The following is a 27,399-nucleotide window of genomic DNA, read 5'->3' as shown; positions in this document are numbered from 1 at the left end:
TCCCTGTGCTTAGTTCTGCAGGGCCTCGTTTGCCCCGGTGCTGAGCACTTAATATCCCCAGCCAGGATTGACTCTGAGCCTGGGCAGACCCCGAGGTCACAGCGTGCGGCCAAGGCTGGCACTGCCTGGGGGGCAGAGGGGTCTCTCTCCTCTGTGCCCATCAGATTTGGTATCCTAAACATATGCACATACTACAGAGATCAAAAGAAAAGTTGCATCTTACTAGAAATCCCAAAAGGAAAAGGAGATGTGGTCAAGAAGACACTTAAAACATGTCCTGACTGACTGGAGCCTGAGTCCCATCACACGAGGGGGAATGGGGGGGCTGGCAGCTTCCTCATGCTCTTGCTGCTCTGACAGCTCCAAATGTCTTTTCCTCCCTTGTACAAAATAGTTTCCTGTGACAGTCCATCACGGAGCCAGCCTCAAGGAGGAGAGAGCAGGATATTATTCTTAGTAATGGAACCGTCACTTCAGTGCCATTCCCAACAGCACAGGAACAGTTTGTAAGGCACAGCACCGCTTGTCAGCAATTCCTTATCTCCAGTCCTGTGGCTCAGCAGGAATATGCAGTGGCAAGGCCTTGTGCATCAGGGAACCACAAGCAATGAGCAACATTTTTCATGTAAATAAAGAAAACAAATGATGTGCAGGTAGTAGGACTCTATTTCATTCATGCTTCTGTATTATTTCAAAGGTAATGTAAATGCAGCTCAGCTGTTATGCTGATGAGTGCAACAAGTTATTCAGATTTATTTCTTTTTCCGTTGCTTGGAGTGTTTGATGTGCATCAAACCCAAGAAATGGGACGGGCAGGGAGCACTGGCAGCTCTGCTCTTCACAGAGAGGGGCTTCTCCCCAGCCAGGGACAAGCCCCATCACATTTAAAAGAATACTTGTGTTCAGCATTTATCTTCAAAGTGCTGTGCAAACATATTAATTAATGACTCTGTTATTGCCAGGGGGAAGAGCTGGCAGAGGGAGGGGTGACAGCTCACCCTGCCTGCCTTCCTTGCTGGGAGCCAGAGCTTCCTTCTCCAGCTGTGAGGAGCGGGATGCTCCATCCCCAGGCCTCCAGGTATCTCCAGCAGTTACAGCTCTGCAAGTGCTGCTGCTGCTGGGTTCTGAGCTCCTGCATCTCTAACAGGAGGGGGTTTGCCTGTAAGATATTTTTATCCATAAGATTATTTATTTTTAAAATCCCTGGACTATGTTTAGGAGGATAATGGGTCAATAGCATTTATAGCCCAGCAGGTTTTCCCAAGAGCCTCATCCCACCATGCCTTGTCATTCCTCAGGCAACCCCAAGCAGGGAGACCCCAGGGACGAGCTGGGTGAGCGCTGAAAGGGTTTTGAGTGTTGTCATGATCTAATTAATGAGCAAATTAGTTGTTTCCATCTTTCCATGTATCTTTGTATTCATTAAACCATTTTTAGCAACCACACTGGGGTAGTGCTCAAACAAATCAGTTTCAATGGGGACTGTTGATTTTCTTTACCCAGATGATTTCTTTCTAAAATGCATTTTTTTCCTAAGGACACTTTGAGTAAAACTATATTTACCAAAATTGTACAACTATGCAAAGACAGAATGACTTATCCTCAACTTTTTCACCACTTAAACATCGCAGGAAATCAATGAATAAGTGAAAGGTGGGAAAACGAACAAGAAATAAAATCTAATTGGACTCCAAAATGCAACATCTTCCCCCTGCTCCTGTCTGTGCAAGGTGCAAGAGCCCAGAGCAAGATGGAACACACTCAGCATCGTCATCCCAATAAATGCTGTTGGGATTGTGGAGCAGTACAAATCCCTGGCACAGGAATAGCCTGGCATCCATCAGCACGGCACAGAGCCCTCCTCTTGCCATGAGCTGGCACGTGGTTATCCTCAAAAACAACATCCTGATCCCCTGCTAAGCATTACCTTTGGGAATTCACAGCCAACTCAGCCAACCCTTTCCAAAAAGCTCTTACGACACGGTGATTTTACCAAAATGTTCTGCATCCGTCGCACAGAGGGAGGCGTGCAGGGAACAAATCCGGGGCCGCCTTGTTCCAGGTCCCTCAGGGGATGCACAAAGGCAAATGCTGCCTGCCAGGTCCTGGAAAATCCATCCCAGCCACAGGAGGGATGTACCTGACCCAGCATTTCCCATTCCCTGTGGCAGATTTGAGCTATAGTCTTGCAATACAGGGGATATTTTGAGGACAGGGCTGTCATTTCTGGATTTTAAGGCTTCTTCCTCAACAAATACAAACCTTCAGCCCTGGGCTGAAGAGCCAGCACAGAAACTCTCTCTGGGTGATTTTGATGTGCTTCAGACCAGCAAAAACAGCCTCAAAAGCAAATGAAAGCTCCTCTAATTCCCTCACAGCATGGTCTGGCGGGGGTGGGCAGTGGCTTCCCACTGCATTTTGCCTCGTTCCCATTCAGTATTTTTAGCTCCTGCTCTTCTGGTGGGATGCAGCTCCCAGTTCCCCTTGCTGCCAGCTCTGTGCCACAGCCAAAGCCTTCACCTGGCAGCCCTGTCCCCTCCTGCCCAGCCTGCAGAGAGGTGCCAAAGCAAACACTGCCCTCCTCACCCTCTTGGGCCCCAGCCAGCTTACACGTGCTCCAACGCTCTTAAATCTGCAGCCAGAGAAATATGGGAATGTACAAATTAGTCAGAGGGATTGAAACATCTCCATCCTGCTCATCTGGGTCTTATTTACAGCAAGGACTTGACGACTGTAAAATTGAGACTCCGAGCAGGAAACCAAAGCATGGCAGAGTCTGTGATCCACCAGCAGCGAGCTCCAGCTGCTGGAGCTCAGAGCAGACCCCCAGGACGAGGGGTGGGCAGTGACCAGCCCGGTCCCCACACTCCTGGCAGGGATTCCAAAGCCCAGGGGCACACGGTGTGTCCATCCCTGCTGCAGAGCTGGGCACAGAGGGGTCCTGCGTGCCCTGGGGTGCCCATCACCCCCACAATCCCATCCAATGGCTTTGGCAGCTGCCGAGTTTGGCAGAGATGTGGGCAGGACACAGCCCCACAGCAGGACGGGTCTGAGCGAGGAGAGTGACCACGACACCCTGAGCAGTGGCCGGGGATGAAACACAACATGGCTCACGCTGGTCCCATCCTGCCGGGACAGGGGTGACCCCTCTGTCCCCGTTCTCGGTGCTGCTCACTTGGGCCATCGGGTGTGGGTGCTGCCCACGCGTGTGGGGCTGTATGGCCGAGGTCCCCTGTGCCACCCCAGCCCCCTGCCCACGCGTGTGGGGCTGTATGGCCGAGGTCCCCTGTGCCACCCCTGCCCATGCGTGTGGGGCTGTATGGCCGCTGTGTCCCTGTGCCACCCCAGCCCCCTGCCCACGCGTGTGGGGCTGTATGGCCGCTGTGTCCCTGTGCCACCCCAGCCCCCTGCCCACGCGTGTGGGGCTGTATGGCCGAGGTCCCCTGTGCCACCCCAGCCCCCTGCCCACGCCTGCTGCCCGCCCAGCACCGCCCTGCCCCAGGCTCCACTCCCTCCGGGGACTGGCTGGGAGCAGCCCGCACCCCTGGGCTCTGGGAACGGGGGTGACGAGACCCCCAGGGCAGCCAGGAGCAACGGAGAAGGGGGTGCCTCCCATATCCGTGGGGCTGGCACACCGGGTGCCGCTGCCTGTCCTGCTGGGCAGACACACGGCTGCTGTGAGACCCCCACCCGCTCCAAGACCCCCGGGAGCAGCCCCTGGCCGGGTGAATCCCTCCGGCACTGACTTACCGCTGGCCGCCGTCGACATCGTGGCAGCCTCGGGAGTCGCCGGGGGCTCTGGGCAGCTCCCCGTGGCATGGGAGCCCATGGCACGTCCCGAGGCTCAGCGCCGGGGGGCTCGGTCCCCTGCGCTGCCCGGGAAGGGCTGGGGGCAGCGGGGCAGCGCCGCGCTCCCCGGCACCGCCGGCATCACCACGGCATCACCACGGCATCACCACGGCAACTGCGGGCTGACTCACGCTCCTTCCGACTGACATCAGAGATGCGGAGGAGGGGGCCGGGGGCTGCGGGGCGATGCCGGGAGCAGATATTCCAGCTTTGGTTTTGGTTAAAGCCGGAAGGTTTTGTGCGGGGAAAGCTTTCAGATGCAGCCCAGCGAGGCAGTGCCACGCTGGGATCTTGGCTTTTTTTTTGCAGCAGAGCCACGGAGTCAGGAGGGGGAAGATGCTGGAGCTCTGAAAGCTGCCCAGCGCTGGTGGCATGGCGGGACTGGGACAGAGCCAGAGGGACAGACGAGATCCCATTCCCCCATACAGCTCTTGGACTTCAGCTCAGCTCAAAAACCCCAGCTTAAGGAAACTGGTTGAAAAATGACTTACTTTGGCTTCCCTCGGTAGCAGGAATGGGTGAAGGTCTCCTGGGAGGGGATGCATTGGGCCCCTCATGTTCAGGCACATTTCTCCTGCACATCTTCCCTCTGGAACACTGCCCTGCAGTGCCCAGCACTTGTGTCCGGCATGGTGGGAGCTGAAAAGGGACCTTGCTTGGAAACCATTCAGGAGCAGGCAGGAATGTTTGCTGGGCACACACACAGAGGGTTCAGGACCAGCACAAACGAATGCTCTACATACAGACATTTTTCAGGAGGATTTGGCAGCACATTTTCTCAGAGCTGGGCCGTGCGGGGCTTCCTCATGCACTGTCTGATAGCCACAGCCAGGAGCACTGATGGCTCCATCCCCTCCACTCACAGGCTCCCTTTGAGCCTGATGAGACAGAGGAGGTATTTTTAGTGGGATGAGAGTCCTGCACGAGGCTCTGTGCTGAGCATGGGCAGCCAGTGATGCAGCAGCTACACCATCTCCAAAAAATAAACTTTTATCAACCTCCATGTGAGCAGTCTCCAAGGCACCACAGCCCCAGGCAACACCCCTCACCAGACCCCTCCCGGGGGCTCCTGGGCACCCCTCCTTCCATGAGGCTGGGATCAGGGAACCCAACACTTGGGGGCTTTTATTTTTAGCCCAGCAAACTATAAATACAGGCCACGGTAACCCATGGGAATCTGAGTGACTGCTCAGCCTGGGAAGTGACAGCACCAGGGAAGCCCGTGGCTGCCAGAGCTGCACCACCAGGGCTCCAACGGGAAAGGTTCTGTCCTACTTCCAGACACCTGGGCTGGGTGGGAATACTTCAAACCACACATGGATTGGGCTGCACCAGGCATGGGGCTGCTGCAGTGGGGAGAAGGGGCTGCCAGGACGAGTGGGCTGCTGCTTGTCACTGACAGGGAAGGGGAGAGGAGGGATGGGGAAGGTTCACCAGAGGCCAAAGCACAGATTTCAGGGGGGATTGTACTTTTTTTCTTTTTTTGGTGAATGTTCCTGTGTGGGAGCAGGGGAGGAAAGTGCCTGTCTGCGAGGAAGCCAGGAGTAGGGGGGTACAGGCAGAGAGCACCCCGTGATTCATCCCAGGCAGCCTGGCAACCAGCTCCTGTGTAGGGGAAAACACAGATGGAACAGGGATGCTGCAACACCGATCCAACAGCATGGGAACAGCCAGCTGGTGTCCTCTGAAGGGTGGTTTTGAAGGTCTGAACTATTCCCTTCTCTTGCACACTTCATGTGTGGAGCTTTGGGGATCCAGCAGCTCACAGTGCCTCACCCCAACTGAGGCCATGGGGACAGAGTGAAAAATCAAATCCCCTGTGCCAAGAAATCCAGAGAGTTGTTCAAAACTCCTCTCCAGCCCTTGCACAGCGGGAAGGGGCTGAGGTTGTGCATGGCTGAAGCAGCAGGGTCAGCACAGCCCTGGGGCTTCACAGTTCCAGGAGTTGTCTTGCACAGCCACATCGAGGAGGAACTCAACAAATAATTCATCCAGACTTGGGGTGCGTGGGAGCTGCTGTGGGTATGAGACTCCCAGGCACAGATTCCCTGGGGAGCAGCCTTTCCTCACAGGACAAATAGAGGTTCACAGCTACATAAATGTGGTTTATGCCCGAGCTAAGGCTCATAAAGGCCAAGAAACCACATCATGCATAAGCAGGGCAAGTCTACCATGAATAATTCAGTCTCAGGGTGCAGCAGCAGCCACACACCTGCACAGCCCCAAGAGGTTCCAGCAGCCCTCACCAGGGATTAGGAATGAGGCCTCGGTGCACCCGGAGCCCCGGCTGGAACCAGCTCCTGCTCCACACGCTGCTTCCCACAGTGGGAGAGCTCCTTATGCAACTGCTGATGGATGGGTAACAAAACCTGTTGGAGAGCTGGGACTCTCCCTGTGACACTGGGGAAGCTGCACTGCTGCATCCCAGGGTGCAGCACGCAGGGTTTGCATCCCAACTGCACTCACAGCTGGGTGTGCCGCTGGAGCCCAGCACCCAGAGCCAGCAGTGACCCCCTGGCACCACAGCTCTGAACTCAGGCCTTTTATTTGGGCAGCAGCTCCTCTGCCAGGCATCTGAATCACAGCCCTGGCTTACAGAGCTGCTCACCTCTCCGGGTTTATTTCAGTCCAGCGTGGTCTGGTCCAGCACATCTCGAGTTACTGGAGTTCCCCGCCCCAGCTCCACCAGTGCCCGGATTCCTGGTGACACTGGATCCGCAGGGCTCGGGCTGTGTCCCAGCTCGGGTCACACTCGCTGGCACTCGGACCAAGCTGACACAAGTGCACTGCAGCCCTGCCCTCTTTCCAGCCATTTTCCAGGACCAACATCCAGCTCTTAAGTCCTACAGTTGAAACAAAAGCTTTTGAATTACAAGAGAAAGTGATTACTCCCTTAATTCTGCTCCAAACCTAATTTCCCTCTACAAAACCATCCCCAGCAGCTTCCAGAGCTGCTGCTTCCTTTGGCCAATTCCTCATAATAAAATCAATTTTAAAAAAAGGCATGATCAAGCAGAGAGCACATGACAGGATTGTCACCAAGGGGATGGCAGCCTGGTCTGAGCTCACTGGGCTGTCAAGGCACAGGAGTTCCCAGGGGAAGCATCTGCTGCTTCCATCTGTTTCACAGAATCCCAGAATGGTTTGGATTGGAAGGGACTTTACAGACCATCTTGTTCCACTCCCTGCCACCAAACCAGGTTGTTCCAATTCCCATCCAGCCTGGCTTTGAACACTTCCAGGGATGGGGCAGCCCCAGCTCCTCTGGGCAGTCGCTGGGATCCTCTCCAGGAGAAGGTCCAGAGGAGCTGATGGGTAATTGTACAATATTCTGCTCCTCTTTAAGGGGCAGTGTGACCATGCTCACCAATTCATGGCAGAGAGTGAACACAGGGAAGGAGAAAGCCCAGCCCAAGCGCTGGGATGGCACCGGCAAACCGCCCGTGGAGGGCTGGGAACGGCTCTTGCCACAGCCCAGCGCTGTCAGCAATGGCTCGCCTTGCCAACACCGAGCTGCTTTTCCACTGCCAAGTGCAACCTGTGCTTCCCTTCCCCGCCCTTTGTGATGGATTTGGGCCCTGCTGGAGGCGGCTCCCGGGCTGGAGCTGCTCCTCATCCCTGCTGGAGCACCCCGGGACACGGCCCTGTGCCGAGGGCGCAGCGGGAGCTGCCAAACACACGCCAATTACAGCCCGTCCTGTCACTCACACTGCAGCACTTCTTCATTTTTAAGGTGTGGATTTCTGCCCAGACCTGCTGTACCAGTTTAGGTTCAGAAGTGTCATTATCTGATGATACATTCCAAGCTGCTTTAAGGTAATTTTGTTTTTTAAATTTTAAATTAGTGGCGAGCTGGACCTTTGAATTGTCCTGCTGCTGAGCTGTGCATTACAGCAAATCTGAGTTAGGGCCTGAGACCAAAACCACCTGCACTTAACACCACCACATTGTCCAACGTGATCTGAGCAAGCAGCATTTTGATGTCTCACACGCTAATCCTCCATCCCTCACGAGACACAATGAAAATCACTCTGAACTCAGCAGTTGCTGTAACTGCTAAATAAACAGGCTGCTGGCAGGTTCCTTGCCCTGAACATGGAAGAAAATGCTAATTAATTAAAAACCCCAACTGCCAAAAAACCCCCAAATGCAGTCTACAGATTCTCTCTCCTTTACAGAAATAAGCTCACACATTAACACCATCACCAGTTGCCTCCAAGGACCACAGAGGGGGCCAAGGCTTGGAAGTGCTTCCCAGATCTCCCACAGCAGCGCTGGCACCACGACAGCCAGATGGGAATTTTGGTTTTGTCACGTGCAAGTTGCTGCATCCCACCAGCTGCTGCTTGCTGGAGCTGTTTTCCTTAATGAGGTTTCCCTTGTTGGGAAAGAAAAGACTTCAATTTGTCAGTCAACAACTGTCAAGATGAATCCATCTTCAATGGCCTCCGAACATCCCAGGGGATCCCCAGATCGTGTTTCACAAAGCCCTTGCCATGAATCTCCCCAAGTGAAACTTCTGAAAAACAGAGAAGGAACTTCCAGGTGCAAAAGCAGCTGCTGAACCAGGATTTGCTGCACAAACTCTGGATGACCAGATCTCATACCCAACTTTCTGAGAAACAATCCCAGCAAGGAACATCGAACAATGGGGATCCACAAACCTTTGCTGCTCCTGCAAATGATGGTTCCAAACACCTTGTAATAAATCAAAAAACTTTATTTTGAAGATATATTATAAATGTACAGCACACACAACATCAGTGTCTGGGGTTATGTGTGAGCAGGTTTAAAGCCTCAGCATTCATTCCAGCCCCGGCCATGGGTTTCCCCATCTCCACACAAAACAATTCCAGCCTGAACAGGTCTGGCTTTGCCAACACCTCCCTGACTTCCAGGAATATATTTCAGAACACAACAGCAACTGCTTAAAATGATCACAAATTAGCAGCATTCCTTGCTTTTGGCCTGGAGGATTTCTGCAGGGAGCAAATCCTGCTGGTTTTCCTGCTCAGGGAGAGGTCAGCGACCCACGCGAGCGTGGCCAGAATGAATCCCGAATTCCACAGGCTCAGGGATGTCTGCCCTAGTTTAAGCTTCAGAAAAGTAATGTTACACCTTAGGAAGAGCTGTGCATGCCACACACCGGCATCAGAGCCAGATCAAAGTTATCCTACGTGGTACCTAATTGTTGTATACACAGGTGAAATGAAAAAGTGTGAAGTCAGTACCTTGCAATGTAATTTTAGTGGTTCTGCCTCGTGGGAAGTGCTGGGTAGCAAATCACATTCGTGTACAGTTCATTAAGCCATGATAAAAATATGCAGATTAAAAATCTCTACAGGCCTCTGTTACCTGCTGCAACAGAGACACTTGGGTTTGTGGGGCTTCGTTTAAAACGTGATCCAATTTCCTCCCTCTCCCCAGAGCACGATATAAAACTATACCCAAATTCAGTAAGAATTTAATGCATTTACATTTACTGAAGTTCACATGCTGCAAACAGGATCTGCATTGAAGATCTTCAAATCTAGGGCAAGAGGTCCTTAAAAAACCCTTTTGCTACACCTGGATGTGGGGATGGAGGTGAGAACCACCATGGGAACATTCACATGGATGTAACACCCCGTTGCAGGGAGGTGGGATTGCCCCCCACTACCCTGCCACAGCCAGCACAAATCCTTCTGAGGAGGAGCTGGCCCAGAGAGGGGGATCCAGGCAGGATCGCCAGCCCCAAAGCTCCAGGACTCTCAGTCGGATGGAAACACCAGCTGGAAGCGCCGCTGTTCTGTTGGGTAATAGAAAATGGTATTTATTATCACAAGTAGAAAACCAGGGTGGTTACTTTGGATGAAACACCAGCTATCCTGTGCACAAGCCTTTGGGAAAACTGCCACTGGAGCAGAGATCACAGTCACCTGTGCCTCCCCCACAGGCAATGTTTGCTGACAGTGTTGCTATACATTCGTTTGGTGCGATGCTTATTTTGGTGTGAACGCCTAAAAAAAGGAATTGTAACAGTCCTAACTAAAAAGGATTTCAATAACCACTAAAAAGTTGCTCGGATATGAAAATCAATCTCTGAAATGTGAGTTTGGTTCCAGGAGAGGAGGAAACAAAGAGGGGGAGTGGGTGTCAAGGTTTGGGTCGGGTCTGTGACAGGGGCTGCCAAGAAGCAGCCACGAGCTGGAAGTCTTGGAACTCGTGCAGGAGAGAACCTCACACCTTCCCAGAGGAGGAATGCCCCGATGGCTGCTTTGGGAACTGTGCAAGTCAATTTTCCAGCTGCATGGAGAACACAAACGCCCTTGAAATGGTGCAGAGCCCAGCAGGGTCATCCCGTGTGACCATTCCCACGGAGGGATGCAGCAATCCTAAAGGAAGACTCATGTCCCTGCTCACCAGGAGAGAAGGAATGGCAGATTCTTTGGGCTGGACCAGGGAGAGAGGTTCAGTAAGAGAGTTACACTAGCTTGGGCTCACAGGTCAGGACAATCAAGGTCCAAGCTGTAAAGTAGCCACTGGCCTTTTTTCCAAATACATCCCTTTAAATGCTTCCCCCTAAAAAGAAAGTATAAATACGAAGCCCTGAGAACAAACTTCCATATAGTACATTGCCATTAAAAATATCAGTGTTTTGATGACACAATTTTAAGTTAGATATATTTCAATAAATAGCTGGCTACTTGCAAGAGGCTTGCAACATCAAAAGGTACAAAGCTGTCTGGCTACCAATGGGGCAAAGAGCAGGAACTGTAAGAATCACATTATTAGTCACCCACCACCCCATCCCTTTCCTGCTCCACCTCACAGGCTTCCAAATACACCCTTGACCACGTTAAGAGAAAATTAACTCTGACATGTCTGTGCTAGTTTGAGCTTGAACACCTGAGGTGCAAGCACAGAACCCGAGCATGTCGATTCTCACTGCTGGGAGCATTCTTCCTCACAAAACCTGCTGGTTTTATTTAAGAAAAGTCTATTCCATGTGTTCAGGGATCTCTCACTGCCCCTTGGAGCAGATCCCCCAGTCCTGCACTCAGGGACAGGACAGCTCCTCACCAGGCAAAGCCACACACATTCTTTGTGCCCCATGGCTCCAGAGCGGTGACATCTCAATTTTTGCAGGTTTTTTAAAAAACTGGGCCAATCTGTGCCTCTCCAAGCACAGTGGACTCAACTCCCCTCTGCATTTTCTGGGATGAAGCAGCAATCCCAGCCCTGGGACGACAGGACACAACCCGTGATGCAACTGAAGAATCAGCACCACTGATGTCTTGATCAATTCCTTCAACCTCAGGGGAGTTTTTGGTGGGTTTAAATCAACTCCTGTGCCTTGCTGCCAACACCACACCTCCTAAATTCTGGTCTCCTTCAGCTTTTGGCCACTGCAAACTTCAGTTCTCACAAGCCAAGCTCTGTTAAAGCCATCCCAAACAACACTTCAACTGTGGAAGTGTTGAGCTCTGGAATAACAAATTCCAGAAATAACCACATCCTGAAATGCAGAATTCCTTTATCTCCACGGTCTCCCAACTGCTGCTGCTGAACCTGGGCATTCTCACCTTGTACCACATGAGGATAATTTGTTTTACAGGTGTTTCCCCCACACTTTATAACCAGTTCAGTTCTCTGAGCACTTTTATCCCTCTGAGCTCCACCGTCCAACCATGGACTCCTGAAATCAAACCCAGCATTTCCCAAGCCTTTACATTCTTCAAGGGCCACAGCTGCACCAAAGGATCTGTTTGCTAAGTCTGAACCTCTCCTTATCCATTCAGAAGCCAAAAAGCCTCCCACCAAACTACAGGGTGGTTTTCCCCAACTTTGCCTCCTAAAAACACTCATTAAAAGGAATATTAACCAGAATCCTGACTGCAGAGAAAGACATTTCTCTCTAACATTAAAAGCTTCAAGCAGAAGAGTCTTCTGGTATTATTACAGGAAAAAAGCTTCAGGAGTAAGCAAAAAAAAAGGGATTAAATAATCCAAACCTTTCATAAGACCACAACATTCAGATACAGCTACTCATGAGTAGCTGTGCTGAGCTCACTGGGGTGCAGGATCAGGCTCCTGGCTTCAGTTACAGGACAAGGTTATAATTTCATGTCATGTCAGTCTATTCTTAGCAAGAACCCACAAAAATGGTTTTACTGTCCAATTTGAACAGAAGAAGCATCTCTATAAAGTTTGGAATTTCTAAATGTAGAAGTAAATATTTCAGCAGTCATCAACTGTAAAGCTTAATAAGAAATTACAAAATAAAAAAAAAATAAAAGAATCCTGGGATAGTAAGACAAGATAAAATCTCAGGCGGTTTTGATTTCCCCACCCTTCATATTAATTATGAGAAATTGGCAACTTCAGTGCCTCAGCTGCATAACAGCACAGAGCAGATGCCAAGTTCAGGCCAAAACTTGTTGTAGGGTTTCGGGTTGCATCTTGCTGCTTTTTTGTTTAAAAAAACTCCAACTGCACACAAATCCCTCCCACACCTCAGAGGTGACTTGCAGAGTTGCTCAGGATCTCCCTGTTTGACAGGACACCTTTGTGATGTTTAAGGACAGGGTCTCCTCCTGGTTTCTCTGCAAGATTTGCCTCTTCTGCCTTTTCTGCAGGGCTGTGAAGCACAAGGCATGGCAGGGATGATGACAGATGTCAATCACGTCTCACTAAGTTGAAAATAAACCCCTTTTTTTAGCAGACTGCTAAAAAAGTAACACCTGCAGAGCTCAGTCATAAACACCAGCTGGATATTCACAGTGAGTTCTGTTCTTAATAGCTCAGAATTCCTCTCTGAAATCTCAAATCACTCTTCTGGCAAAATAGGAAAGACCCAGCCTGACATTCTTGGTATGACCATGGTAAAAATAAGTATAAAGAAAACCCACTTCTAACTCAAAGACAGCAATTTCAAGCATGCTTTAAATACCTTAAACAAGATAAAAACCTGTGTGGTTCTGCTGCTTTACAGAACACCAGCAACCCCCCCATGCAATTCAGCTGCTTTTTTTTTTTTTTGTAAACAGAATAAAACTCCCACAAGCCCCTTGCCAAAACTGTGCACATAAAAATGGGGAAAAAAACCACTATGTGAACATATCCCTTCTTGCAATGGGATATGGCAGAGTGTGAGCTTAGGAACTGCAGCCACTTGGGAATCTAAGTCTTAATGTGGTGAATTCTGTGGTGACAGAGATCCTGCATCTTTATGGTACCTGACAGAGAACCTCCTGCAAGGACAACCCCAGTGGGACTGCAACAACACTAACGCAGCAAATAAATAGGAAAAAGTAATGCTATTTATTAGAATTCCATCTCTGAATGATTCTGCTTAAATTAGAATGCCAGATAAACAAGCTCGGATAGAAATGTGCTTGCTTTCCCAAGATTTGGGCTTTTAAAAAACATTTCCTAAGAATCAATTTATTTGTTTTATTTTAAAAAGCAGTTTTTCAATTTGATAAGAGCCATAAATTAATACTGTATGGAGATGATTAATAACCTATGCTAGTGGTCAGTGACCTTTTGTAAACACCAGCCAGATCCTAGAAAAACTGGCCAGAAAACTGTCACAGGCCTTTTGAACGAGCAATATTTCTTTCCAACAATCAGATTCTTAAGTGTTTTCACAAAACCTTTTTCCTATTTTTTTTTTTTTATATATATACTTTATTTTAAACCTAATACCTGAAAACATAAACAAATCCTCAAACCTTTTCCACTAACACTAAATCCACAAGGCAACTCACTCCTGTTGGCCGTAACTACGAAAGCTCTCATGTGAGAGACCCCCTCCAGCCAGGATCTCCCCCCTTCCCTCCCTCCCTCCCATCCACTCCTTCCCAACCATCCAGGCACCCTCCCGTGGAGGTGGAGGGGGAGTGAGGGGCAGGGGGAAGTGGCACAGTGCACTGGCAGCTCCCTCTACGTGCGATTCAGTGTCTGGAAGATTCGGGAGATCTGTAACATCACCGGCCCCGTTTCAGGATCGTTCATCCACTGAGTGCTGTTCAAGGGGTTTTCAAGCATATCCTCGAAGGCTGCCAACAAACAGGGATTGCAACAGTTAGTCCTCCAGTGTTGGGGAGCTTTCAACAGCAGGACAGTGAGAAATAGCTACAGCTCAAAGGCAGTGCCCAGAAATGGTGAGGATACACGTTGTGCATTCCCAAGGGTCCACAGCCCCAGTGATGCCACAGGCTTTGTGCTCTCCTCCTTTCTCAGCACTAAACTCACAGCAGTGATTAAACACTCGGCCTGGATTACAGGCCAGCCCACAAAACCTCAAGGATGTGGGCCTGAAAAGGTAAAGCCTTAACAAATGTGTCCAGGCCTTGGTCTCCAGGACGATGCCATGAAATTTATCTATTCCTGAACCCTCTCCTGCAGCTCCACTCCTCTGATCAAAGCTTTTTCCACATCCCAGCCTGGATTTCTCGCACCAATATTCTTTTCCTCCCTGGTACTTGACCAAGACAGCTCATGGGAAGCACAGTCACCCCTTGCCTGTTCCCTGTGCTGTCCCATGGATCCTCTGGAGAGGAAATCAAGCCAGCAGAAGCAGCAGCCGATGTGCCAAAGGCTGCACAGTGCCAGCACAAAGTGTAGCCCCTTCAACCTCCAAATCTCAGCATTGTATTTTAATAGAGGCTCCTGAAGCCACCAGAGAAGCAGCATTTTGTTCCTCTTTCCTGATGTCTGGAGAGTCAGGGATGTCAGGGAGGCAGAAGGGGAAAGATTGGCTGTGCAGAAAAATTACCTCAATTCTGAACAGGGACAGTGGTCCAAATATTAATATTCTGTCTTTATAATCAGCTTTGCTGTTTGTTTGCCTTTTTGTTATTTTCTTTTACTGTTTCTAGTGTTGACTCTTCTACTCATGCTGAAGGAACCAGACAGCCACTGCAAGAGCCGAGCTGCAAATCTGGTAGAGGAATGGGCCAGGCACTGATTTAAGCCCTTTGACAGCCACTGAGCTGGGCTCCTGGACATTTGGAGCCAGTCATCACAGAATGGGACTAAAAAAGCAGCTGCACAGTCACCAAAATGTCAGTGTTGTAAGATCCTGGCCCAAGGTCAGGGTTAATTTTCCCAGGAGTGTCAGTGCACAAAGCTCAAGTGCCATTAGTGGGAGCTGGAAGTGCCCAGCACCTCTGAAAGGCTCCTCATTAATACCTTGCTCAAGGTCATGTAACTTGCCTCCAGGAAAGCCCAAAATAAAACCCAGATCTCCCCTTTCAGCACTTGAACTATTTTCTTTTACACAGACTCACAAGCTTAAAACTAAAGATTTATCGATATTCTGTAAGGAACTCATTAAATGCAAACCCTCATTATTAAAACCTGTGACATAAGCAATTTGCAGATGTATCATTAGTAATATATTCTCTGATGTTCATCCAAGCTCCACAAGCTCCTATAATGGCATTTCATTTTCTATTTATATTCTGAGCTGCAGTGTGGAACCCCTGTTGGAAATGAAGAGACCATTTGTTCAGAAATCAAGAGTGGGAAGGTTCTGCTCTTGAATTATTTAAAGACTTGCAAACTCTCCTAATTACATTTAAAGTAGTATTTTTAAAGGCTCTGTTGAATGAGCTGTGCACACAACCTTTATTTAAAAGCATTGCTTCAGATAAGTTATGAAGCCAAAGATTAAATGCAAAACTTTTTATATCTACGTGACAGAGCCAGTCATTGTTCCGTGTTGTCAAAAAGCAATTCCTCAGGGATTTGAGCTCTGTCAGGCTCCTCAGCTGGGCAGAGGCTGTGCCCACAGCCTTTCTGACCCTGAGCACACAGACTTTACCACAGAGCTCAAACCCAAGCAAGGGGAAGGGTGTTTTCCCATTTTATCTCCATTTTGATAGGCAAAGCCTTAGCTCAGCCTTCTTGTTTGGATACTTTTCCACAAGTTCCCTTCCATCTCAGTGATCAGGTCTTACACACAGGGAGCTGCACAGCAGGAGACAGCCTTGTTTTTTCTGTGAAATAATCAGAGTTCTAGACAGACATTCCTGATTTTTCCCCTCGTGGCCAAAGGGAGCACACAAAGGGTCTCCTAAATCCACAAACGCATTGCAGCCAGCAGCTATTAAAGTTCTGAGTTCAGCAAGTGTAATCCTGGGGAATTAGAATCATTTCTGGGACAGTCCCAAGGCCTGCTCTGGGTTCAGCTGAGCTGCAGAATGAAGCAAACAAACAGCAGAGCTGCTGCAAGTGAGGAAAAGGCTCCAGAGCTGCCCCTGTCCTCCAAAGGGAGCTATCATCATAATCTCTGCTTTGATTTCCTGGCAAATCCAGCAGAAGCCCACACAGGACTTACCTAGTAGAGTTTTAGGGTTGGTGAGCCCTAATTGTACCACTGGGTTTTCTAAGATGGCTTGGAAGAGAGGGCTGTTGGTGTCAATGCCCTTATCTAAGTCCTCAGGAGAAGGTTTTCTGTCTCCCAGCAGCCACTCACACTGAAAGAAATCAGCAGGAACATCAGATTTCATTAGAACCAAAGCGTCTCCACTCAAAAGTTTTGCTAATGTGGCATTTTAAAAATACTTTTCCCTCTCCCAGTTAAAGCCTGAGCTGTACATTTCTTTTCACACATTCATTTGTACCATCCAACCCAATATCCTCTCTCCAACAGCAGCCAGCACTGGATACTGAAGAGAGGATTCTCTGGCTGTCAGCTGTGTCCACAACATTTTCCTTAATACACAGCAGGGGACTACTCAATCTTGGAAAAAACCTCCTGTTTTCTGATTCCAGAAACTGTGGAAGCATTGCTGCCAAATGGCAATTTACACTCTGCATGGCTTGAATCTATCCTGGATCATTTAGTCCTGTCCTAAGCCAGTTATTATTGGGAATACCTTCTCCTTTCTCCTGAGAGCACAAACTCTTCTGCAGACTGTGGTGAGGGAGTTTCTCAAAAGCTTTTTGAAAACCCAGCCTCAACCTCACGGAGCCTGAGCTCCTCTGAGGAGCCAAAACCCTTTGTAGTCATTCCAGTTGTGTATCCAATTTCAAGGAGAAATTACAGAATTTGTGCTCCTGAATCTTCAGTAGGAGATGACTTTATGACAGATCAAAACATGATCCAGTTCAAGGATGAGAAGCATCAGTGGGACAGACCCTTGGAACAGCAAGGGGTGGGAAGGATGTTGTACTCACAGCTGCGTTTTGCTGGTTGTTGTTCACTCTGAGTGCATCCACCACTTCCTTTTCATCAAATCCCATCTCCATCAGGGCAATGACAGCCTAGAGCAGAACCCCACAGCTTAATAAATGCTACATTTAGAGCAGAAATGAGAGCAATCATATCCCTTCACCTTCTGTGCACAGCTTCATGTGAGGTAAGACCCCCTCGTTATTTCCATATGCAGAGCACTCAGTAATTTTATTAGCAAAGTTTTCAAATATTCTATATCAAAAGTGTCTTTATTATGGAAGAAGAAAAAAAATATTAGGCATGAAGGTAGTTCCTACCCTCAACACTGGAGGCTAAATGCAAGGCAAAGAGCAAGTGTACTTAGAAAAGAGAAGGAAAATGAGGGAAAAAAACCTCATTTTGGAACTCCTGTCACAAAACTCTTGTTCACATCTCACTGACAGATCAGCCTTGATGTGCATTTGTGGTTCTATTCACCCCATTTAATTTCCCAAATTCATTACACTGCTGGTGAGTGTGATGGATTCAGACAAACATATCCAGAAACTGGCACAAGAATGTTTCATTGTTTAGAAATTGCACCCGGGCCATCAAATGCATTTGCAGCTCTTAACCCAAATCTCAGAAGAGCCAGCTGTAAACCCAAGGTGCCAGATGTCACAGAGCCCCTCCTGGAGTGCTCCCAGTGGGAGAACAACACATTGCCACTGCAGTTAATGCTGTGTTCTAAAAAAAGGGAAGCTTCTGTCCTTGCTTCAAGACTTCAACCTGCTGCTGGTACTTTTCCTTGTTCCCTAAAACAATCACGTTCTTCTGTCCTTTCCATAGACCCATGGAATGGTTTGGGTTGGAAGGGACCTTAGAGATCATCCAGTTCCAATTCCCTGACAGGAGCAGTAACACTTTGCACTAGTCCAGGGTTTTCTGAGCCACATCCAGCCTTTTCTACAGCCAAGGACCTACTCCTGTCCTGCCACCCCCTTCCATCCCTGCAGTGCTGCAGTGGAAACAACAATGCCGGGGTCTGGAGCTCACTTCAATCCCCTTCAGGAGAGTTTCCAAGTGCCTTCCATGTAGATCCTGTTATCCCAGACAGTAATGCATTCCTTAGGTAAAATCCCTGAATTTAAACACTCCCTAAATACCTCCACCGAAATCCTGCCAAGCCAGCACAATGCCCATCTACCCAGAGGTCCCATTCATTTATTAACTAAACATTTATTTGCATTTCATGGTGCCCATGAAATCCCTCCTAACCCCATCAGTTCCACAGGGGATAAGCAGCACCCACCCGTGGGTCTGGACGAAACTCTCTTTTCCTCCGGATCTTCTTGAAGATTTCCGTCAGCTCATCCTTGGCCTCTTCCCCGCCCTCCTCCGAGCTGGGACCTGCAGCTGCCTCAGCAGAGGAGGCTGCACCTTCAGCTGGGGTTTCTGCAGGAGCCTGACCTGGCAGAGGAGCATCCACAGAAGGGTCATCAGCGTGTTCTATCAACCACTCCATGGCCTGGGTCACTGACATGCTGGAAAACACACGGGAACAGCGCGATGAGGAACGTGACAGCAGCGCTGCACGTGCATTCGTTCATTCCCATGGTGGATGCACCTGCAGGTTCATTAGCATCTGAAAACCCATAAATAAAGTTTTGGAGCAAATCTCAGAGCACCTCAGTTCTCTGGGCATCCACAATTGTCTCTGAATCTGGGAAAATAGAGGCTCCAAGTCCAGCTTGGACCTGCAACCCAGATTTTAAAAGGCATTTCTGAGGGAGTCACTTCACTCTCTGCAGCATCTGCTTTGTTTCCCAAAGAAGCATTGGCTGTTTGCAACTGTGGACACAACTGCCAACAAAGCAGGTTCCAAATTTGCATTGGAGCCACATCTCAGGTGCCAACAGCTCTGTTCCTCAGGGAAAGGGAGTGGGACACCGTGGTGTGACACCAGCACTTGCTGTGCGGTGTAACTGCTCCAGCTAAGGGATCCTCAGAGTTCCCAAACACGTCTTCCCAACAGGTAGAAAGGAAAGAGCAAACACAACAATTGTGCAAGGAATGTGTAATTCCATTTGACACACAGGAATTATTGCATGTTCATGGCAGGGAAAGCCTTTGCCTATTTGGCATTTCTGTTACAACGTGAAAGCTGCAGGACAGCAAGGGAGGAATTCTTCCTGAGATACTGGAAAAGTGTGACTGGAATATGTTGTGGATTCTAGCACCAAAATTTTTCAAGAATGGCCTAATAAAGCCCTCTGAGGAGTGAGGCAGTACAGCTGGCTGTTCTTGGGACATGAGAATGAGAAGGGCTCTACCCAACCTCCTATTTCACTGCAGTTGCTCTCTGGACTTCACAATATTATTGGAACTTTTTAAAGATCAGTACCAAGTATATTTCTACAGCTGAAGGACCAGTGTGGATGAGCTAAGTTTGCCCTTTCCTCTGTAAAATCTGACTTTGAAAGCTGAAGAAAATACAAGATACATGGAAACAGTGCCAGCCTGGCAGCCCTGTGACCCACAGACCTTGCAGAGCACATCCAGCCCTGATCCCCCTTCCCTGTGCCACCTGCACTGTACCTGAGGCAGCACTTATTGCAGTTAATGCTTTCTCCCACCTCGACTGAGGTGACCCACATAAGGAGACAAAAAAGATGCAAATCTGTGTTAAAGCACAAGCACTCAGAGCCAGGCAGGTGCTGGAACACTCACTGGTTCAGCCGGAGGGCTTTGACAGCTCTGCTCTCTGGGAAGCCCATCTCGGTGAGCTGGCGCAGCGCGATCTCATCCACCCTGTCCTCCTCATCCTCATCCAGCATGGCTGCACACACACAAACAAAACAGAGCTCAGATTCACTCCAGGCTCACATAAACCCCTGTGTCAATGCAATGGCATGTGTTAAGTTCAACCCCCATTCTCTCTTCCATCCCTTCTTTTGTTTCTGCCCCCAGTTTGCCACCTCATCATGTAATTTGCTGCACTCAGCTTGCTCTGGCTCAGATTGATTCTTCCAGGACAAAGACTTTGTCCAGATGTGTTCAAGATCTCAAACAAAAGGCCACTAACTCTCACATGACCACGAGATTTCCACACAACTAAGAATTGTGAGAATAATATGAGAATCTTTGAAGATCTAATAAGCATTTCTCTAGAAATTAAGTTGGATCTGGCAGCAGCAGATCTCAGGGATAAGCATTTCCTGCCAGCCCAAGAGCCACCATTTCTCATTTTACTACATCCTTGTGAGTTTTCAACTATTCTTTACCATCCCTACTAATAATTTTTAAATGGAACTTCTCACCCATCCCAAAGGGACCTCTTATATCCATGACTTTTATCCACAAGGTGAAACTTTTGCCACAAAGTTTTCAGCAGCTTTGCTGCCACATCAGTGTCTGAACTTCACTCTGAGCCCAATTCCTATGCTCCAAAAACAAATTCCCAGGATTGAACTAGCAACTCTAAAGATATGTTCATACCATTTGCCTTCTTAAACAGTTCAACGGCATCAGGGTTCAGTGCTAGCAATTTCTGTGCAACTTCTATGAGAGACACTAAAATCTTCCGGAGCTCTGTCTGGAACTGCAAGAAAGGAAACTGTCAAAGCATTTAGACAGGAAGTTACCAGCCATCAGTGAATCTTAATGTATCTATTGTTAGTAACACAGCAGCAGCCTGGCCCTCTGTACACAAAGTTGCTTTATTAGGGCTTTATGTTCATTGTTTAGTCTCTCAGGAGGTCTGGGACTTTCCTGTGAAGTGTTAGATGGAAGTAAAAGCTCCTGGGCAGAAAGGTCCTTCTATTTCTACCACACCCTATGGGCAGTGGTCAAGGAAGGGAAATAAACCACAGGAAACCCCTGACTTATTTAAGACTGAAGAAATAAATCCCCATAATTTCACATTTTCCAGATCTTGAATATGCTCTGAGGCTTTTTCCAAGCACAAACAAAATATTCTAAAGCATAATTTAGGACAGTAATTTATTATCATTAAATACCATGAGCCGTGTTTAACCCTTAAGCTATTTAATACACATTGCAGGCACCTGAACCTCTTAAAGAGAAAAGAGAGCTGTATTTAATAAAAAAATAATACCTAAATGTAAAACAGCCTGTTTGGATATTGGTGTGTGAGTTAAGGCAGATGCAGAACTTACATCCCTCATGTTGTGGTGGGTCACGGTGCGGTCCACGCTGCGGGCAGGCAGGTTGGCAGTGGCTTTGAGGATGGCATCCTTGTCAGGAGCCTTCTGCTCCTGCTTCCTCTGCAGGGAAGAGAACAGGAGCAGGTTTCATAACCCATTAGCCACAGAACAGAGAACACAGCACAGAGTTTCACATTCCTCCCCAAGACACCAAGCAGTGCTCTGTCACTTGTAATGCCATGGATTAACAGCTCCAGTGTCATCCTGCAATTACAGAGCTCAGCTGGGCCTGTTGGGCTGCCCCACTTTCAGTCCTTACAGCTAAACAAGCAGGGAAATTCCAGCATAAAGAGGGACAGTGATGTATCCCAGAGAACTTGGAGGCCTCTGAGTTTATGTGATACATCAACATGCATAAACACCATCCTGACCCTCAGGAACAACTCCAATAAAGCAAAATAAAACAGTGAGGGGCAACATTCCAGCTCCAGAGGTTCGTTAGAGGGTCACAAGCCAAACAGACCTAAAGGCAGAAGACAACCTGACAGCAAGCCAACATATTTCTTTGGGTTTTCTAACAAACTAAGGCACTTGCTGAACTGTATTTTAGTTATTAGACATTAGTTCAAAGATCAAATCTGTAACATTTTCACATTATTTTAAGGCACATGTTTTCAGAATGACAGTTAAAAATGCAAAATCAGCCTCCTCTAAGTTTGGAAGAAATAGAAAGCAATTCCTGTAGAATTTAACTGGCAGCATCTGCCTCTCCAAGGACAGTACATCACAGTAACCCTTCCACATATCATCAATAAAGCAATTAATCCAAAGTGTTTCAGACTCACCTTCTCCTCTGCAACCACATCTGCCATCTTGGGGAGCAGCGTCGGCGCACGTTTCCTGACCAGCAGCAACACATCTGTGAGAGAAGGACACTGCCACAGGTTAGAGAGTCAGGGAGAGCAGCTCCTGCAAGACACCCCTCAAATTCAACTGTTCCTGGAGATGAATTTTGTATTAGTTCCATTTATTAAGCCTCCTATGTCAAAGCAGAGAGAAAATTTTAAAAACATGTGGGATTTGTCAGATGAAACCCAAGCTCCTCCTTCCAGACTGACAGGATTCAAAGCCAGACAATCTCACCTCTGTCCTGAATGTTCTCTTCCAACACTGTTTTTGTGTCTGTCAGCACCTTCTCAGAAGTAGCATGGATCAGCTTATGATGTGTCACAGTTTTGGGATCCTCCAAGCTGCCAGGAACACACTGCAAGAGACAATAAACACAGCAGATCAGCGATGCCTGGAGAGGGCTGATCTAGAGCAGAGGCTGGACAGAGTTCAGAATAAGGCAGGGATTTATTGAAAGGCCTTAAAGGATACACCTTGGGCAGTACAAGAGCCTGGCCAGGGCTACTCCCAAGATGGACCCAAAATGGTCACAAGAAATGGTCATGAGGTCTCACATTTTTACAAGTTTTTATTTATCAGGGTTAATTGTCCAATTACAGCTTCAGATTATGAATCTTGTTTTCTCTCTTCAGTCCACTGCTGTTCATGCTTTTGGGCCTGAAATTTGTAATGACTGTCCTTGGTATCAAGCTAAAAAAGGAATTGTTTTGAAGACAGCACACTAACACATAATACAAAGCTCAAAACCACACACCTAGAATCTGAAAAATATGAAAGCTAAAACTTAAGGCATCATCAGAAAACAGAAATGAGGCTCCTGGTGAACCACTTGGCACTCAGGATTCTCCACACACAAACTCTGCATCATTTCCTGACTTGTCAAGTGCTTAAGCCAGGGTCAGTACACATAAACCATTTTATTAAAGAAAATGAGGTTTGATTTGTGACTGTGTGAGTGGATTTGTGCTTTCTCAGGACATCTCACTAAATTCTGCAAGTGCTGGAGATTTGGAGCAAAGCAAGGATGCTCCAGGACCCACTGCTATGTTAATTCTGATCACTGAGGTCCCTCAGAAACTGGTTTCACAAAATAAAAATGCAAATCTACCAAGAGCAGCAGTGTTTTACAGGAGGGGAGGCTGGAATTATGCATGTTCTCATTTGGAGTGTCCAAACAGCAAAGCTTCACCTCATAATTATTATTTACTCTCAGAGTAAGCAAGGCACTGCCAGCAGTGATTTTGGTTTATCTGACCTTAAACTGGGCAGTTTCTGCACCTTGTTCCAAGCTGAAATCAAGAGATTTGGCTGCTGGAGCCCTAACCTGGGTTCCTGCTGAAAGGGCTGAACCAAAGTTCCATTCACAGCTCTTCCTCCCAACCATAAATAATCAGAATACAATGGATTTTTTTTTTTTGGTGCTCATTCCCTTATTGGAATTCTAAACTGCATGTCAATTAATTCACCAGGAAATCAGTTCAAATCCTAAAAAAAGAGTGCTCACACAGGCCTTGAGCTGCCTCCTCCTCACACCAGAGTGGCTCCAGATGCACAGTGAGAGATTTCAGGAACATTATTCCATCAGTGCATCTAGAGGCTTCCAATTTGTTTGAGTGCAAAAAAGAAAAGCAAAGTGCTTGCAATTCCAGAAAGGCAAAATTAGAAATAACAACGTGAAATTGCTGCTGCTGTTCTCACCACAAAACAGGACACTTCACACTGACATTCCCTGCTCTGCTCACAGCAAACAGCTTTTAATGACACTTCTAAATGTTCTACCAAGCCACTTTCACCGTGTCTGCAGAGGAGTGTTCACCTTTTGTGCAACACAGCCATTCCCAAAAATCCCACTGAAATCCCTAATTGTGGTGGAGCATTTAGTGCTGTTCATCACCAGCCTCTTGCAAAGGAGCCTTTTTAGTCCATCTTCACCTTCCCTGCTGACTGCCACTGATGGAAAGCTCAGCTCCCTGCTGCTGTTTATCCAAACAAAACACTTCAATTCCAGTCCCTCACCTGGAGCTGGGTTTGGTTCTGATGCCTCACTGAGATTGAGGTGAGAATATCTGAGGGTTGCTTTGTCTAACAGGAGCTTCTCAGGAACCTTCCAGCTCATGAAGTGCTGAACCAAGGCCAAAGAACACATTAACAGCTGGGAGCACCTCCTGTAATGGATCTGATAAGGTGCCCAAAGTGCCTGGGTACATCAGTGGAACATCTCTGCAAACAAGCTCAGAATATTCCTGTTACAGATCCTGAGGGGAAGAGAAGCTGAAAAGAGCAGCTGGGAGGTGTGCTTGGGGTGGACACACTACTTCCATTTCCCCCAGCACATACAAAGGAGTATGGACAATGGGACAAAGGAGGCACAATCACATAATAAATGTGGGCAGTAATTAATCATAAAATGAATCAGGTAAAAGTTTAAGCAAAAAAATTAAAGTTCTGTGGGCACCAATTCTTATTTCCTTCTCTTCCAACCACTTTAATAACAACTGCAGAGAATAATAGGGCAGATATGGGCACTACAGACACCAAAGAGGCTGCTGAGTGAAACACTTGGCTTATCTTCACATTTTAAATGCCCTAGAAATAGAAAAAAACCCTGACCAGCAGTGCCTTTACTCATTCTCACCTTCTGTTTTAAATTCTGGAGCTCCCAGCAGGCTGCTCTGCCTAGCAGGGGACAAACATTTGACACAGGTGCCCAAGCAACTGATGAAATCCTAAGACCTGGTGATGCCAAACACCTTTTGCAAAGCTTGGAATCCTGGTAAATCACAAGGCTTTGTTTGTTTTAAAATACAAAAAATCTCTTTTTTTGGTTTGCTTTTAATAACAGAAACATTTGAAAACAGCCCTGACATTCTCTCCTATTAAACTTGGGTGGCTTAAACCATCTGTTTAAACAAATGTTTCAGGTAAGGGGAAAAAACAGTTGGAGAGGTTTATTTTTTGGTCTAACAAAGGAACCAAACCCATCACATTTTTGGGAAATAAAGTCACCAGGAGTGACACCTCAGAGATCAGAGAGCATCTGAAGGTTATGGAGGGAAAAGTGGCCACTTTCCCAGTTGCAACCTGTTACAAACATCCCCCTCTGCCTCCTGAAAGAATGATTCCAGAGACATTCAGGAACATAATCAGCCTCTTGGAAGAGGTGGCTGCAGAAATTATCTCAAGGTGTTATCAAGATTCAGTCTATAAGCAGAAGCAATGATTTTTCCTGGTCCATTTTCCCCCTCCATAAAACTATTTATTACCCATTATGGTTAAGAAAATCCACCCCAGGATGGATTTTTGCACAAAGCAGCAGAAATTGAAATCAAGCATCACCCTGAGTTATCAAATTGTCTCTAAACCAGCTCTCTGTCAGTGTGAAGCCATTCCCCCTTGTCCTGTAAAACTCCATCCCTCTCTCCCTGTTTCCTGCCAGCTCCCTTCAGGTACTGGAAGGGTTGATGGGCACCTTTATTTCACCTAGGAAATAAAACTTTAACCCTTCAAAAGGGAGTTAAGTGGTCACAAATTACTATTGCACAGGTTTTATGTACAAGAAGTCAGCGAGACTTCAAAGGCAAATCCCCCCCACCATTAAATGTGATTTAGTGAACTGTGCTCCCACAGGGAGGAGCTGAGGCTCCAGCTTTTGCCAGCTCCAGAGTTCCACGTCCCTCAGGAAGAAATGCAGCAGGTCAGGAGTGCAGCTGCCAGCCCAGGCTGTGCTGGCCCCAGGCTCCTGGCCATGGCTCGTGTCACACACTGCTCTTGTCAATCAGGACAGTAAAACCCAGCTGTGGCTGAGCCTCCAAACTCAGTCCAGTGGCTCTGAAACCAGCGGGTCTGACACTGGCACAGCACAGAGCCTGTGCTCCCCTGCCCTGCCTTGCTTTGGGCACCTCTTCCCTTCCACACAGCAACAAGGGACTGAGCCTTTGGCCACCTGCATCGAGATCTTATTGTTGAAAGTACAGCGAGAGCATCAGAAGAGCTTTGATCTCCCCCCAAAAAACACCTCAGCTGTTCCTGTGCCAGCACAGGGAGAGGCTGCACTAAGATTTTAACAAAACAGGTAATTTCTCCTCCTCAGTTCCTACCGTCCTTCTTTGTTCAGACACAGAAACAAAGCAGGCTGGACTCCAGCAGTTCCCACAGCACGGGCAGGAGCTGGGGATCTCTGACAGCGCTGCAAAACACACACCGAACTCTGTAACCAAACACTACCGAGGGATTTCTGCCCAAAACCTCCTTTACCAACACACAAAACTCTCCAAAAAGAGCTTTTCTTTCTCTATTCGGGGAAGGGGGAGGCAGACACAGTAAACCAGGACACAAAGCTACCCGTTCACCTGAGCTGATTTTTAATCCCTCTTTTTAAACCCTTTTACGGAACGTTGAAAAAATCAGTTTTCCTCACGGGACAGTTTTCCTTTCCCTCGGACTGTTCATTCCCGCCGTTCCCTCGGTCCTTGATGATTTCCAGCCCCATCTCCGCAGAGTTCTGGGCGCTCCCGGTGGCCCAGCCCGGTCCCGACCCCCCGCTCCCCGCTCCTTACGTGCTTCAGGCACCGCTCCTTGAGCTTCTCCACCGTGGTGTCCTCGGGCACCTCCTCCAGCCACTCGGCGCCCTCCATGGTGCACACATGGAGCCTCAGCACCTTCCCCGCAAAGATCTTCTCCTCCTGCACGAACATCGCCCCCGGTCCCGCTCCCGGCGCTCCGCCCCCGCCGCCGCCTCAGCAGGCCCCGGGCAGCGCCGCGCGCTCCCGCCCGCCCATGAAGGTGACCCCGCCCGGCCCGGGGGAGCGGCGGCCCGGCCCGGGCGGCGCGGGGAGCGCGGCGGTGGCTGTGCCCGGCCCGGTCCTGCCCGGTGTCACCGCCGGTGTCACCGCCCGGGCCCCGCCGTCCCTCCGGGGACACGGCGGCGCTCCCGCCGCGGCCGGAAACGGAAATGCTGGGCACCGCGGGGGCATGCTGGGAGATGTAGTTCTACCGCGGCGGGCTTCTCCGGAAGTGAAGGCATAGAAACCCCCTCCCACTTCACGCCCCTGGGCCGGCAGTTAAGGTTTTCAATCTTTAATGAACCTTTAATAAACATTCAATAACGATTAATGATACTTAATGACGTTTAATGACGTTTAAGACCGTTTATCAACGGCTCCTCTGCGCCGCAGTTAACATGGCGTTGCCCCGGTGCATTGTGGGATCGCGGTCTCTCCGCCCGTCCCGGTGCGCGCTGGGACTGCGGCGCTGCCCGGTGCATGCCGGGAGCTGTAGTTCCGTCCCGCGGGCTCGGGGGTCCCTATGGCGGCCCGGGCGGGGCTGAGG

General features: G+C 48.6%; 2 protein-coding genes across 6 annotated transcripts in view; both read right to left on the bottom strand.

Moving 5' to 3' along the window:
* The window catches only part of CAMSAP1 (calmodulin regulated spectrin associated protein 1), a 33,228-nt gene extending 29,270 nt beyond the window's left edge, over positions 1-3,958 (bottom strand). For all 4 annotated transcript variants that reach the window (XM_086858771.1, XM_086858772.1, XM_086858775.1 and 1 more), the window contains exon 1: positions 3,751-3,958. In XM_086858771.1, coding sequence (XP_086714897.1) covers positions 3,751-3,819 — 69 coding nt within the window. In that variant the 5' untranslated portion in view covers positions 3,820-3,958. The remainder of the gene's footprint in view (positions 1-3,750) is intronic.
* Positions 3,959-8,548: 4,590 nt separating this feature from the next.
* On the bottom strand, positions 8,549-26,873 carry UBAC1 (UBA domain containing 1). 2 transcript variants are annotated; one of them, XM_023948783.2, is made up of 10 exons: positions 26,628-26,873; positions 22,306-22,426; positions 22,008-22,081; positions 21,175-21,282; positions 20,495-20,612; positions 19,727-19,835; positions 18,309-18,540; positions 17,020-17,106; positions 16,178-16,316; positions 8,549-13,892 (listed from the first exon to the last, which is right to left on the bottom strand). In XM_023948783.2, the coding sequence occupies exons 1-10, from the start codon at positions 26,763-26,765 to the stop codon at positions 13,777-13,779; spliced, it is 1,242 nt and encodes a 413-aa protein (XP_023804551.2). In that variant the 5' UTR covers positions 26,766-26,873; the 3' UTR covers positions 8,549-13,776. The 2 variants fall into 2 exon arrangements, with proteins under 2 accessions (XP_023804551.2, XP_023804552.2); XM_023948784.2 differs by having other exon boundaries at positions 20,495-20,597; positions 26,628-26,871.
* Positions 26,874-27,399: the final 526 nt, after the last annotated feature.

The sequence above is a fragment of the Cyanistes caeruleus genome, chromosome 20, assembly GCF_971803275.1.
Source record: "Cyanistes caeruleus chromosome 20, bCyaCae1.hap1.1, whole genome shotgun sequence".
Classification (NCBI taxonomy): domain Eukaryota; kingdom Metazoa; phylum Chordata; class Aves; order Passeriformes; family Paridae; genus Cyanistes; species Cyanistes caeruleus.
Note: the sequence above shows the minus strand (reverse complement) of the source record. Positions and strands in the feature narration are given on the sequence as shown.